The sequence below is a fragment of the Oncorhynchus mykiss genome, chromosome 18 (assembly GCF_057628025.1).
Source record: "Oncorhynchus mykiss isolate SJ-2025 chromosome 18, ASM5762802v1, whole genome shotgun sequence".
Taxonomy (NCBI): Eukaryota; Metazoa; Chordata; class Actinopteri; order Salmoniformes; family Salmonidae; genus Oncorhynchus; species Oncorhynchus mykiss.
In genome coordinates, this window is record NC_143039.1 from 55,614,495 (window position 1) to 55,626,862 (window position 12,368).

The 12,368-nt window shown below is 41.2% G+C and overlaps 1 protein-coding gene across 1 annotated transcript in view; it reads left to right on the plus strand.

Annotated features, from left to right (window-relative positions):
• Nucleotides 1-5,366, plus strand: part of LOC110496400 (delta-type opioid receptor-like) — a 28,587-nt gene extending 23,221 nt beyond the window's left edge. The window contains exon 5 of the mRNA XM_021572277.3: nt 111-5,366. Coding sequence (XP_021427952.2) covers nt 111-351 — 241 coding nt within the window. The 3' untranslated portion in view covers nt 352-5,366. The remainder of the gene's footprint in view (nt 1-110) is intronic.
• The last annotated feature ends 7,002 nt before the right edge of the window (nt 5,367-12,368 follow it).

Genomic DNA, 12,368 nt, shown 5'->3' on the forward strand with positions numbered 1-12,368 from the left:
TTGTATTGCTTTTTAATTAATCTTGCTTATTTTATTAGGTCAAATTACTTGGAAAAAGGGCATAAAATAAAATGAATTATGCATCATTTATCATTGCTTATTATTAACAGGAACCCCTACGTGAAAGCCAGTTGGCACCTCTGCATTGCGCTGGGCTACATGAACAGTAGTCTCAACCCTGTTCTCTACGCTTTCCTGGACGAGAACTTCAAGAGGTGCTTCCGGGACTTCTGCCTGCCCTGCCGGACCCGCGTGGAACGCAACTCCCTCAACAGGGGTCGGAACGCCAACAGGGAGCCCGTGTCAGTCTGCACTCCGACTGTAGCTGGGAAGGAAAGGAAGCCTGTATGACTAGGCATGGACCAGATCCCTTGTGGTTCTGGTTCTCAATCCAGGAGGGCCCAGCAAGACTTGCAGTCTGAGGTCACCCAGATCTCCACAACAGAGTTCTGACAGGATAAGCATTGATTTAGTGAGACTCACAGAGTTGTCAGTAAAGAGGGGTCCAAACCACACCATTTTTTTTATTTTTTTGACCACATAATTGATATTCCTCCCAGTGAGATTTAGGAATCTTCTTTATTGTTGCTCAGAAGAAGACAGATTCAATGTTTCACCATAAATCGTTTTCCGCTATCCAGAGACAATCTGTGACGGTGCCAGAGCTTTTGAGTAGCGCATTTCTGGTTTGTGACAAATGGATGTCTGGCTGCAGAGAGAATACACAGGATGTTGTCAAGGACAGTGGTCCAAAGAATGCCACTTGGTTTCATCATTTAGTCATCCTTGTTTGTGACTGATGACAAGCTGCAAAAATATGGGACTGGGGATGTTTTTAAATATAGGCAACAGGGTAAGGGAAACCACCAAATGAGTAGACACAGTGCATTCTACAACTATTCAGACCCTTTTCTACATTTTGTTACGTTACTGCCTTATTCCAAAATGTATTCAATTACAGCCTCAAGTCTTCTTGGGTATTACGCTACAAGCTTGGCACATCTGCATTTGGGGTGTTTCTCCCCTTCTTCTCTGCAGATCCTCTCAAGCTCTGTTAGGTTGGATGGGGAGCGTCACTGCACAGTTATTTTCAAGTCTCTCCAGAGATGTTTGATCGGGTTTAAGTCTGGACTCTGGCTGGGCCACTCAAGGACATACAGAGACTTGTCCCAAAACCAGTCCTGCGTTGTCTTGGCTCTGTGGTTAGAGTCGTCCTGATGGAAGGTGAATCTTCACCGCAGTCAGGTTCTGAGCCCTCTTGAGCAGGATTTCATCAAGGATATCTCTATACTTTGCTCTGTTGATCTTTCCCTTGATCCTGACTAGTCTCCCAGTCCCTGCTGCTGAAAAACATCCCGACAGCATGATGCTGCCACCACCATATTTCACCGTAGGGATGTTGCCAGGTTTCCTCGAGACGTGACGCTTGGCATTCAGGCCAAAGAGTTCAATTTTGGTTTCATCAGACCAGAGAATCTTGTTTCTCACGGTCTGAGAGTTCTTTAGGTGTCTTTTGAAAACTCAAAGCTGGCTGTCATGTGCCTTTTACTCAGGAGTGGCTTCCGTCTGGCCACTCTACCATAAAGGCCTGATTGGTGGAGTGCTACAGAGATGGTTGTCCTTCTGGAAGGTTCTCCCATCTCCACTGAGGATGTCTGGACCTCTGCCAGAGTGACCATCGGGTTCTTGTTGACCTCCCTGACCAAGGCCCTTCTCCCCCAATTGTTCAGTTCGGCCGGGCGGCCAGCCAGCTCTAAGAATAGTCTTGATTATTCCAAACATATTCCATTTAAGAATGATGGAGGTCACTCTGTTCTTGGGGACCTCCAATGCTGCAAAAAAATGTTGGTACCCTTCCCCAGATCTTTGCCTCAACACAATCCTGTCTCGGAGCTCTACGGACAATTCCTTTGACCTCATGGCTTGGACTCTCTGACATGCACTGTCAACTGTGTCACCTTACAGACAGGTGTGTTCCTTTCCAAATCATGTCCAATCAACTGAATTTACCACAAGTGGACTCCAATAAAGTTGTAAAAACATCTCAATGATGATCACTGGAAAGGGTCTGAGTACAAAGGGTCTGAATACTTAAGTAAATAATGTTTTTCTGTTTTTTAATTTTAATACATTTGCAAAAATATCAAAAAACCTGTTTTCACTTTGTCATTATAGGGTATTGTGTGTAGATTGATGAGGACCAAAAAAATATTTTTACACATTTTAGAAAAAGGCTTTAACAAAATGTGGAAAAGTCAAGGGGTCTGAATACTTTCCGAATGCATTGCCTTGGTTGATCTTCTTTCTATTCCCTGGGAAGCAAGCACCTGTAAACTTACATTGATGAGGAACTTTAAAGATTGCTGAGGCATATTCTAAGCATCACACTTAACTCTACTTCCATGGAGTCAAATTAAGATCTCATGGGAAAAACAGAACATTATTTTCCACTTTCTCATCTACTTCAAAACAAAAGGAAAAACAGTGACATTTCACATGTAGAAGAAGAAACTACAGATTATTTTTGACAGGTTGGATGATGGATGAAAGCATACTTTAGTGCAAAGCACTGGGCACGAGACACAGAATCAAAATGGGAAAATGGGGCTGATAGCTATGTGATTCTGTAGCCAACATAATTTTTTTATACTATATACTGTAAATAATAACATTGCGTAGAGAATTCCCTACTGATTGACAATACGCTCCGACACCGCCGTTGTTGTCAAAGTGAGATAATATTACAACACTCCTGATATGAATTGAATATTTTATATTTTTGACATTTGCAACATGGAACATTTCTACATTAAAATCTACCACAGAGCTCTGTACCTGCTTGTGCCCTGTAGCTGAGAATCCAGGAGGGTTCAATCTACTGTACCATTGCATTTCCTTTCCAACGACACCTTGGCTGTCGGCTCCAATCCTACTTTCACGGGTAGGTTTTATCGGTTGGAGCAGAGAGGAGCAGAGAGATGGAAGGGACCACTGAGAGGAATAACTAAATAGTTATAGACCACTGATTGAGGTTGGAGGAGCAGACGGAAGACGCTGGGGCTGCATAGTCCAATCATGATCTACACTCTTTGTGAATGCATTACTACTCTGATGAATGTGAAAATTGAACAACAACTGCAGAACACTCACTGTGTACAGCACAACAACTTTAAACTGGAAGAGTATGGCGGCTTGTGAAACCGAAACCACAAACCTCTTGAGAATCACTGAGCATTTATATAGCTGAACCAAGTGAGATTTGAATAGGACTCACTATCTGTGTCACTGTGTAATTGGAGAAAAACATTGTGTCATCTGTCAAATAAAATCTATAGCAGATTAAACTATGTTTAAATAAGGATGCATTGAAAAGGCATCCTATTCTCTATATAGTGCACTACTTTTGAACACACAGTAGGTCCATTCTGCTCTGGTCAAAAGTACACTCTTAGGAAAAAAAGGTGATATCTAAAACCTACGAAGGGTTCTTTGGCTGTCCCCAAAGTAGAACCCTTTAAATAACCATTTTCGGTACCACGTCGAACCCTTTCCATAGAGGGTTCTACATATGGAACCCAAAAGGGTTCTACGTTTTTTGGACAGCCAAAGAACCCTTTTGGAACCTTTTTTTTATAAGAATGTAGTGCACTATAGGGAATAGGGAGAAATGTGGCACGCAGGCTCTATGAAACTGTGCAGTTGGAGAGAAACATTGTGTCATCTGTCTAAATAAATCTATGGCAGATTAGAGAGACTTAACTATGGCATTAAGTCATGATAAGATTCCTAAAATAGATTATCGTAGCGCTCAATTATACTTTGAGGGCATCAATCGATGATAGCCATTAAGTTGAAAATCAACCTTCGTATTTCATAGGCTATAATTTGAGTTTATTATAGGGTATACATTCTCCCGGTAACCTTGCAAAAAATCAATGCTGATGAAATATCCAGCCTGTAAATCCTGCCATAGATTGCACCCCACATGGCACCTTATTCCCTATATAGTGCACTAGATTTGACCAAGTGGTGCACTATGCAGGGATTAGGGTACCATTTCAGACGCAGTTATAGTTTTGAATGACCTTGGACATGATGCTATGTCACAAACCACTGTGACAAACTCCAAAATGATGACGAAAGTTTTGTGAATCATTTAGCCAAATGATACTAGGTAGCACAGACTAAGAAATCAAATATAATATAATTACTGATTATGTCGACTTCATTCTTACAGGTGTAGGATCTTAATTGCTGCTGTGAATTTTCCTGCACAGTAGGAAATGGAAACTTGTACAGTATTTGAGTTTTGAAAAAGGCTTCCCGAAGTTTGTAATTTCCTATTTGAAATGTCAAACTTAACTTAAGAAAAATGTATCACCTCTTACAAGAATTACCATAAATTATAAGCCACATAATCATTTCCCTTTCCTATTGCTGCATGATTATTTTCCTGTTGTAGCCAACTGGCTCAAATTAAGATCCTCCATCTGTAGATTACATGTAACTACTATGGTTAGATATTTCTAATGATGTGTATCTGTATGTCTGTGGACATACTGAAGTCAGAAGGATACAACAGCTGCCAAAACAAAAGTCAGTTCAAAACTAAAATCACTTAACATGACTTTGTAGTATACAAAACATTAAGAACGCCTGCTCTTTCCATGACATAGACTGCCCAGGTGAATGCTATGATCCCTTATTGTTGTCACTTGTTAAATCCACTTCAATCAGTGTAAATGAAGGGGAGGAGACAGGTTAAAGAAGGATTTTAAGCCTTGAGACAATTGAGACATGGATTGTGTATGTGTGCCATTCAGAAAGTGAATGGGCAAGACAAAAGATTTAAGTGCCTTTGAACAAGGTATGGTAGGTGCCAGGCGCACCGGTTTGAGTATGTCAAGTACTGCAACACTGCTGAGTTTTTCACGCTCAACAGTTTCCCGTGTGCATCAAGAATGTTCCACCACTCAAAGGACATCCAGCCAACGTGACAACTGTGGGAAGCATTGGAGTCAAATTGTGCCAGCATCCCAGTGGAACACTTTTGACACCTTGTAGAGACAAATTGAGGCTGTTCTGAGGTCAAAGTTCGCTGACTTTTTCAGTTATAGGTGAAACAACTGGTGTATGTGATTCTGTATGCTTTCTTTATGATAACTTTATGATATTTTCATAGTGATAATTGATCACATAGTCTACTGCTGAGGCTAACCCTAAATGCTAAAAAAAAAAATAAGAAAGGAACTGATTCAGTCCGACTTAAATTGTAAAAATGTAATTATAGACTGAGACTATTTTATACCTAGTCTTATTTGCAGTATATTTCATGGCAGTGAGTAAAAATGCTTCTGCACTAAGAACACAGACTACTGAATTATTTACAGCTGAATCAATTTCTGGTTTATGTTCTCATCGCTTTTGTCAGTATTCCTGAGACCCACCTTATATGTGATTTCTAAAGTCATGTATTTACGTGGTAGCAACAAAGGAAGATAGTGTATTAAAATGTGAACAGCCTACACATCCTTATGTATTACAGATATGATATTGACATAATGACATGCATTAGCTTTGCAAACAAGCACAAATCTACCGGGTAGAGATATTTAAGTACTTTTCTACCCTGTAACAATGTTCACACCTTCCGTAAATGAACTGTACATGGCAATATAATGGCCATCTAAGTATGGTTTTAACACCCTTTAATACACAGTGGGACCATGAAGGTAACAGTACATCACACTGGAAAAAAAGTGCTAATGTCACAAATTAGAAAATGGCCACATCAACAGGAACAGTTGCTAATAGCCTTCTTGCCTCTGAGTGTCTGCTATAGAATAATGGATGTTATTTAGATTAAGGCTAACTCCTGCATAATTTTTCTCGAAACCCGCTGTCAATAGCTGCAGCATTGTACCTTTCCGTACTCTCTTTATGTGAATCACTCTTTGTGTTGAATCTCCTATCTTCTTTGTTCACAATCTGTCGTTCCTGTTTTTTATACTTATATTTTGGTAACACTTTATATAAGAGTTCATCTACAGATGCTCAACAAACTATCAATAGGCAATCAGCAGCATTTCAACAGCTTGTCTTTAGCCTACAGATTGACTATCTCATCCAAACAAAGTGTTTCCTATATTCTTTCTATCACTCTTCTGCCGTGCTTTGGATATTGCAGTTAGATCATTTTTTCATGAATTAATATAAATTGATATGGAACTCCTTTACAAACGATAAAATATTGGAACATTTCTGTAACATTAATTTTAAAAAAGATGTATGTTTGCTTGTATTCAATGTATTGCCAGAGACTGTAAGGTATTTGTGGTCCATCATGGTTAACCTTGCAGTGGTCATGCAGTAATCATTATAGTTTATAGTTTAAGATAGATGAGCATCTATTGTAAAAATGCATTGATGAACGAACAGCAAGCCAAGATGTTTTACAAGAAGCCTGTCTAGGATTATTGATTAAAACAACACAAATCAATAAAAATTAACATGGTAGCAAATGATGTGTCCCAATTTGTAAAAACCATGGGATGATTTGTAGAGCCAATGGTGTCTCACACCCATTCACATTATATTATGTTTTTTCTTGTGTCCCTCCATTTTATATGATATGTTACGAATGGTCTGGTGGAGGAATGTCGGTAGTACAGTATCATACGTCTTGTTGCGTTAGCGTTTGTGGCTAGCATTAGCTAGGTAAGTGGTTAGGGTCAGGGGTGTACTATGTCTAGTTTGAGGAACTGTGGATGGATAGCTAAACTGTTAGTTGCTGTTCTCACAGTACACTGTAACAGTCAAAAGCCGAAAACAGAAGAACAAAGACCGAAAGCACTTTATTTGGATAGTCCATCTGTAGATGCTCTACAACTATCAGGAGCATTTCAACTAACTATCTACTATCCCTAACCCTAACCTTAACCCTTACTTCTAACCTTAACCCTAATCCTAACCCTAAACCTTATTCTAAACCTAACCATAACCCTAACTTTAGCAAGCAGTTGCTTATCAACAGATCATTTGTTGGTAGTATGTTGGTAGCAGAGCAAATGGATAATAAAGACCTTCCCTACATAATTCATTATGAACCAATAAGTCTATGGAATTCACTTAAATTGGCAGTGAAGTCAAAATTATTTTCCTTTATATATATATACATATTTCCACACTGTGAGGTTGAAATAACACTTTATGAAAAATATAATTTTATTGTAAGAGCTTTTTTTTTTTAAGCCCTGTTCAGATGAGATGGAGTTTGTGGTTCACCGCATGACATCACAACCTGATCTGATTATTCTGAACAATTATTCTGACCAGTCAGTTTTATTTGCAAATGTATCTTCCCACTTTGAAGGGGTAGGCTAGAGTGTAGACAATCCTGTTCGCCAATCAGAGCTGTGTATGTAAATATATTGAAATTTCAAATCACACATCTAATCAAATCACATCTATTTATAAGATGTCACAAAGTGTTTATACTGAAACCCAGCCTAAAACCCCAAACAGCAAGCAATGTAGATGTAGAAGCACGTTGGCTAGGAAAAACTCCCTAGAAAGGCAGAAACATAGGCTCTGAGGGGTGGCCAGTCCTCTTCTGGCTGTGCCGGTGGAGATTTAAAAAGCATATGGCCATTAAGGCCAGATTGTTCTTCAAGATGTTCAAATGTTCAGAGATGACCAGCAAGGTAAAATATTAATCACAGTGGTTGTAGAGGGTGCAACAGGTCAGCACCTCAACACCTCAGGAGTAAATGCCAGTTGGCTTTTGTAACCAAGCATTCAGAGGTCGAGACAGCAGGTGCAGTAGAGAGAGAGAGAGAGGGAGGGAGAAAGAGAGAGAGCGAAAGAGAGAGAGAGAGAGATAGGGTCAAAAACAGCAGATTCAAGACAAGGTAGCAAGTCCGTTGAACAGGTCAGGTTTCCATAGCCGCAGGCAAAACAGCAGAAACTGGATCAGCAGCACGACCAGGTGGACTGGGGTCAGCAACAAGTTATCAAGCCAGGTAGTCCTGAGGCAAGGTCCCAGGGCTCAGGTCCTTCGAGAGAGAGGGAGAGATGGGAGAATTAGAGGCAGCATACTTAAGTTCACACAGGACACCAAATAAAACAGGAGAATTTGACCAGATAGGACAGACTGAGCCTAGCCCCCCAGCAGATAGACTATTGCAGAATAGATACTGGAGGCTGAGACAGGAGGGATCGGGGAACACTGTGGCCCTGTCCGACAATATCCCTGGACAGGGCCAACCAGGCAGGATATAACACCACCCACTTTGTCAAAGCACACTCCTACACTACTAGAGGGATATCAAAAGACCACTAACTTACTACCCTGAAACAAGGCAGGGTATAGCCCACAAAGTTATCCTCCAATGCATGAGTGGGAGCAAAACCATACAAGAAGGTCACGTCAGTGACTCATCCCACTCAAGTCGAGTATAGCTTAAAAAAGCCTGGCGCAACGTGACGCACCACTCCTAGGGACGGCATTGAAGAATATTAGGAAGTCAGTGGCAGCCCCATAATAGGGTCAGAGGCAGATAATCACAATGGAGAGAGGGGAGATACAGGGAGATACAGCAAGGGTGGTTTGTCACTCCAGTGCCTTGCTGTTCACCTTCACACCCCTGGGACTGACTACACTCAATCATAGGACCTACTGAAGAGATGAGTCTTCAGTAAAGACTTATTAAAGGTTGAGACCAAGTCTGCGTCTCTCACATGGATAGGCAGACCATTCCAAAGAAATGGAGCTCTATAGGAGAAATCCCTGCCTCCAGCTGTTTGCTAAGAAATTCTAGGGTCAAGAAGGAGGCCTGCATCTTGTGACTGTAGCGTACGTGTAGGTATGTATGGCAGAACTAGAGAGATAAGTAGTAACAAGTCCATGTAATGCTTTGTAGGTTAGTAGTAAATGATCAAATGTTTTGTTTCTAGTCAAGATTTTAGCACTAACTGAAGTTTATTTAGTGCTTTATCGGGTAGCCAGAGAGTAGAATATTGTAGTAGTTTAATCTAGAAGTGACAAAATCATGGATTTGTTTTTCTGCATATTTTGGACCAAAAAAATCAGATTTTTTGCAATGTTACGAACCTTGGGATTGCAAACAGAGGAAGATCTTCAAAGGTAAGTGATTTATTTTATCGTTATGTTTAAAATGTTTGTGGCGTGCTCCGTTGAGCGCCCTTACTGTGCACTGGCTCTTCCAACCTGTTCAGATTCCTTTCCTCTGGAAAAAGAACACCGTTAGAAGCACAAATAAACTCATAATCAAAAGTGTCTGTGGACTTTTCCGATAGGAATTCAGGGTTCTCAGTGAAGAACGCTGTATACAGCCCAGGAGGCCTGTAAACAGTAGCTATAAAAAGTGATTGAGTAAGCTGCATAGATTTCATGACTAGAAGCTCAAAAGACAAAAAAACAGTCTTATTTTGTACATTGAAATTTGCTGTCGTAAATTTTGTGGGATGCGCAGGGGATATGGTGTAACAAGGAGGAGAGGCCTCATTTAACACAGTAAATTCATCAGGCTTGGGCGGTCAATCACATCAAGGTTATGATCAGTGATTAGATCATTGACTAGTGAGTGGAATTGAGGGATCTAACATTATGTAGTCCTATTTTGAGATGAGAGGTATTATCACAATCTCTGTCAATAATGACAGGATTAGATGAGGCTTTATTCCAGTGAGATTGTTAAGGCGAACACCACCATGTTTAGTTTTGCCTGACCTAGATTGAGGCACAGACACGGTCTCAATGGGAAAGCTGAGCTGAGTACACTGACTGTGCTGGTGGCAGACTCCACTAATCTGGCAGGCTGGCTAACCGTCTGCTGCCTGGCCTGCAACCTATCTCATTGTGGAGCTAGAGGAGTTAGAGCCCTGTCTATGTTCGTAGATAAGATGAGAGCACCCATCCAGCTAGGATGGAGTCTGTCACTCCTCAGCAGGCCAGGCTTAGTGTATGACAGCTAAGGAGATGGAGAAAATGCCTGTCTCTGGATTACATCTTCAAACTAAGGGCAATCATGGCATCCGTGACAGAGGGAGAAGTGTCATTCAATGTATACAGGTAAGATAGTCTAGCTAACTAAGTTTTCAGATATTACGCATTTCTAATTTTGTCATAAACTCGTTTTCATTTCAAGTTAAAGTGTACTGTTAGCTAGCTAGCTAACGTTACCTGGCTGGTTCACTAGCTAAAATTATGTGTATGATCTGTGTAGTAGTATTATTCATATCTCAGAGCCATTTGCTTTGCTAGTTATAGCCTAATGTTAGCTAGCTAATATTGAACCTGGTTGGTTAGCTACCTGCAGATTCATGCTGGGTAGTAACGTTATGAGTTAGGATTATGGTTCGTTATTTAGTTAGCTAGCTCCATGTTTAACAAAATACTCCACTATGCAAGTATCTATTTTAATAGAATGTTCATGATGTCACTGCGAGCTGTTGGTAGACGTACCTGGTAAATTTACTTTGGCTTATCTACTCTGATTTCAGAGCATTCTAGTCTGAGTGTGCCAGAGAGCAGAATAACTCTCAACACCTGTTGAATTGGGGCGGCAGGTAGCCTAGTGGTTAGAGCGTTGGACTAGTAACCGATAGGTTGCAAGATCAAATCCCCGAGCTGACAAGGTAAACATCTGTCATTCTGCCCCTGAACAAGGCAGTTAACCCACTGAAAATAAGAATTTGTTCTTAACTGACTTGCCTAGTTAGGTAAAAAAAATGGCCGGTGTCAGTCAACGCTGGAAAAAAAGCATAAATTGTTACCAGCAGCACAGATGCATTCACCAATGCTCTGGATAACATACAGTCTAACCAGCTCTGCCAGGATGAGACAGAATGCTTGGATCAACACATAAAGAGATGGGTGGGGCTAAAGCTTAAGAGCTGAACGATGCTGAATGGGTGTAGACAAAGAAGTGCTCTCCAGTAGGTGTTCCACAACATTTTTAAAGGCCATTTTCTCAAAAGTGAAGTTTCAAGATTAGTAACTTTCAAAGCAGAATTATTTTGCCATTGTTCCTCAACTGTAGTGTATGTGACTTCCACCGCCTCGCTTCGCATTCCTAGCAGTATTTTGTTTTTTTGTGTGTTATTTCTTACAATGCTACCCCAGAAAATCTTAGGTTTTATTACATACAGTCGGGAGGAACTATTGGATATAAGAGCAACATCAACTCACCAACATTACGACCAGGAATACGACTTTCCCGAAGCAGATCCTCTGTTTGGCCTACCACCCAGGACAATGGATCGGTTCCCTGCCGGTGACCCAAAACAACAACGCTGTAGAAGGGGCAGACGGAGCGGTCTTCTGGTCAGGCTCCATAGACAGGCACATCGCGCACCGCTCCCGAGCATACAACTCGCCAATGTCCAGTCTCTTGACAACAAGGTAGACGAAATCTGAGCAAGAGTTGCCTTCCAGAGAGACATAAGAGACTGTAACGTCATTTGTTTCACGGAAACATGGCTCACTCGAGACACGCTATCTGAGTCGGTACAGCCACCTGGTTTCTTCACACATCGCGCCGACAGAAACAAGCATCTCTATGGTAAGAAGAAGGGCGGGAGTGTATGCCTTATGATTAACGAGACGTGGTGTGATCATAACAACATACAGGAACTCAAGTCCTTTTGTTCACCTGACTTAGAATTCCTCACAATTAAATGCCGGACCGCATTATCTACCAAGAGAATTCTCTTCGTTCATAATCACAGTCGTGTATATTCCCCCCCAAGCAGACACATCGACGGCCCTGAAAGATCTTCATTCGACTCTATGTAAACTGGAAAAGACATATCCTGAGTCTGCATTTATTGTAGCTGGGGATCAGCATATCTATTGTGCTATCAGGGCTGGCAAAACCCTAGATCACTGTTATTCTAACATCCGCAATGTATATAAGGCCCTCCCCTGCCCTCCCTTCGGAAAACCTGACCACGACTCCATTTTGTTGCTCCCAGCCTATAGACAGAAACTAAAACAGGAAGCCCTCGCGCTCAGGTCTGTTCAACGCTGGTCCGACCAATTGGATTCCAGGCTTCAAGATTGCTTCGATCTCATGGACTGGGATATGTTCCGCATAACGTACAATAACAAAATTGACGAATACGCTGACCCGGTGAGCGAGTAAATTAGCAAGTGCATCGGTGATGTTGTACCCACAGCGTATGCTGAAACATTCCCCAATTGATGGCAGCATTCGCGCAAAACTGAAAGTGCAAACTATTGCTTTTAATCAGGGCAAGGTTACCGGAAACATGACCGAATACAAACAGGGTAGCTATTCCCTCCGCAAGGCAATCAAACAATCTAAGCGTCAGTATAGAGACAA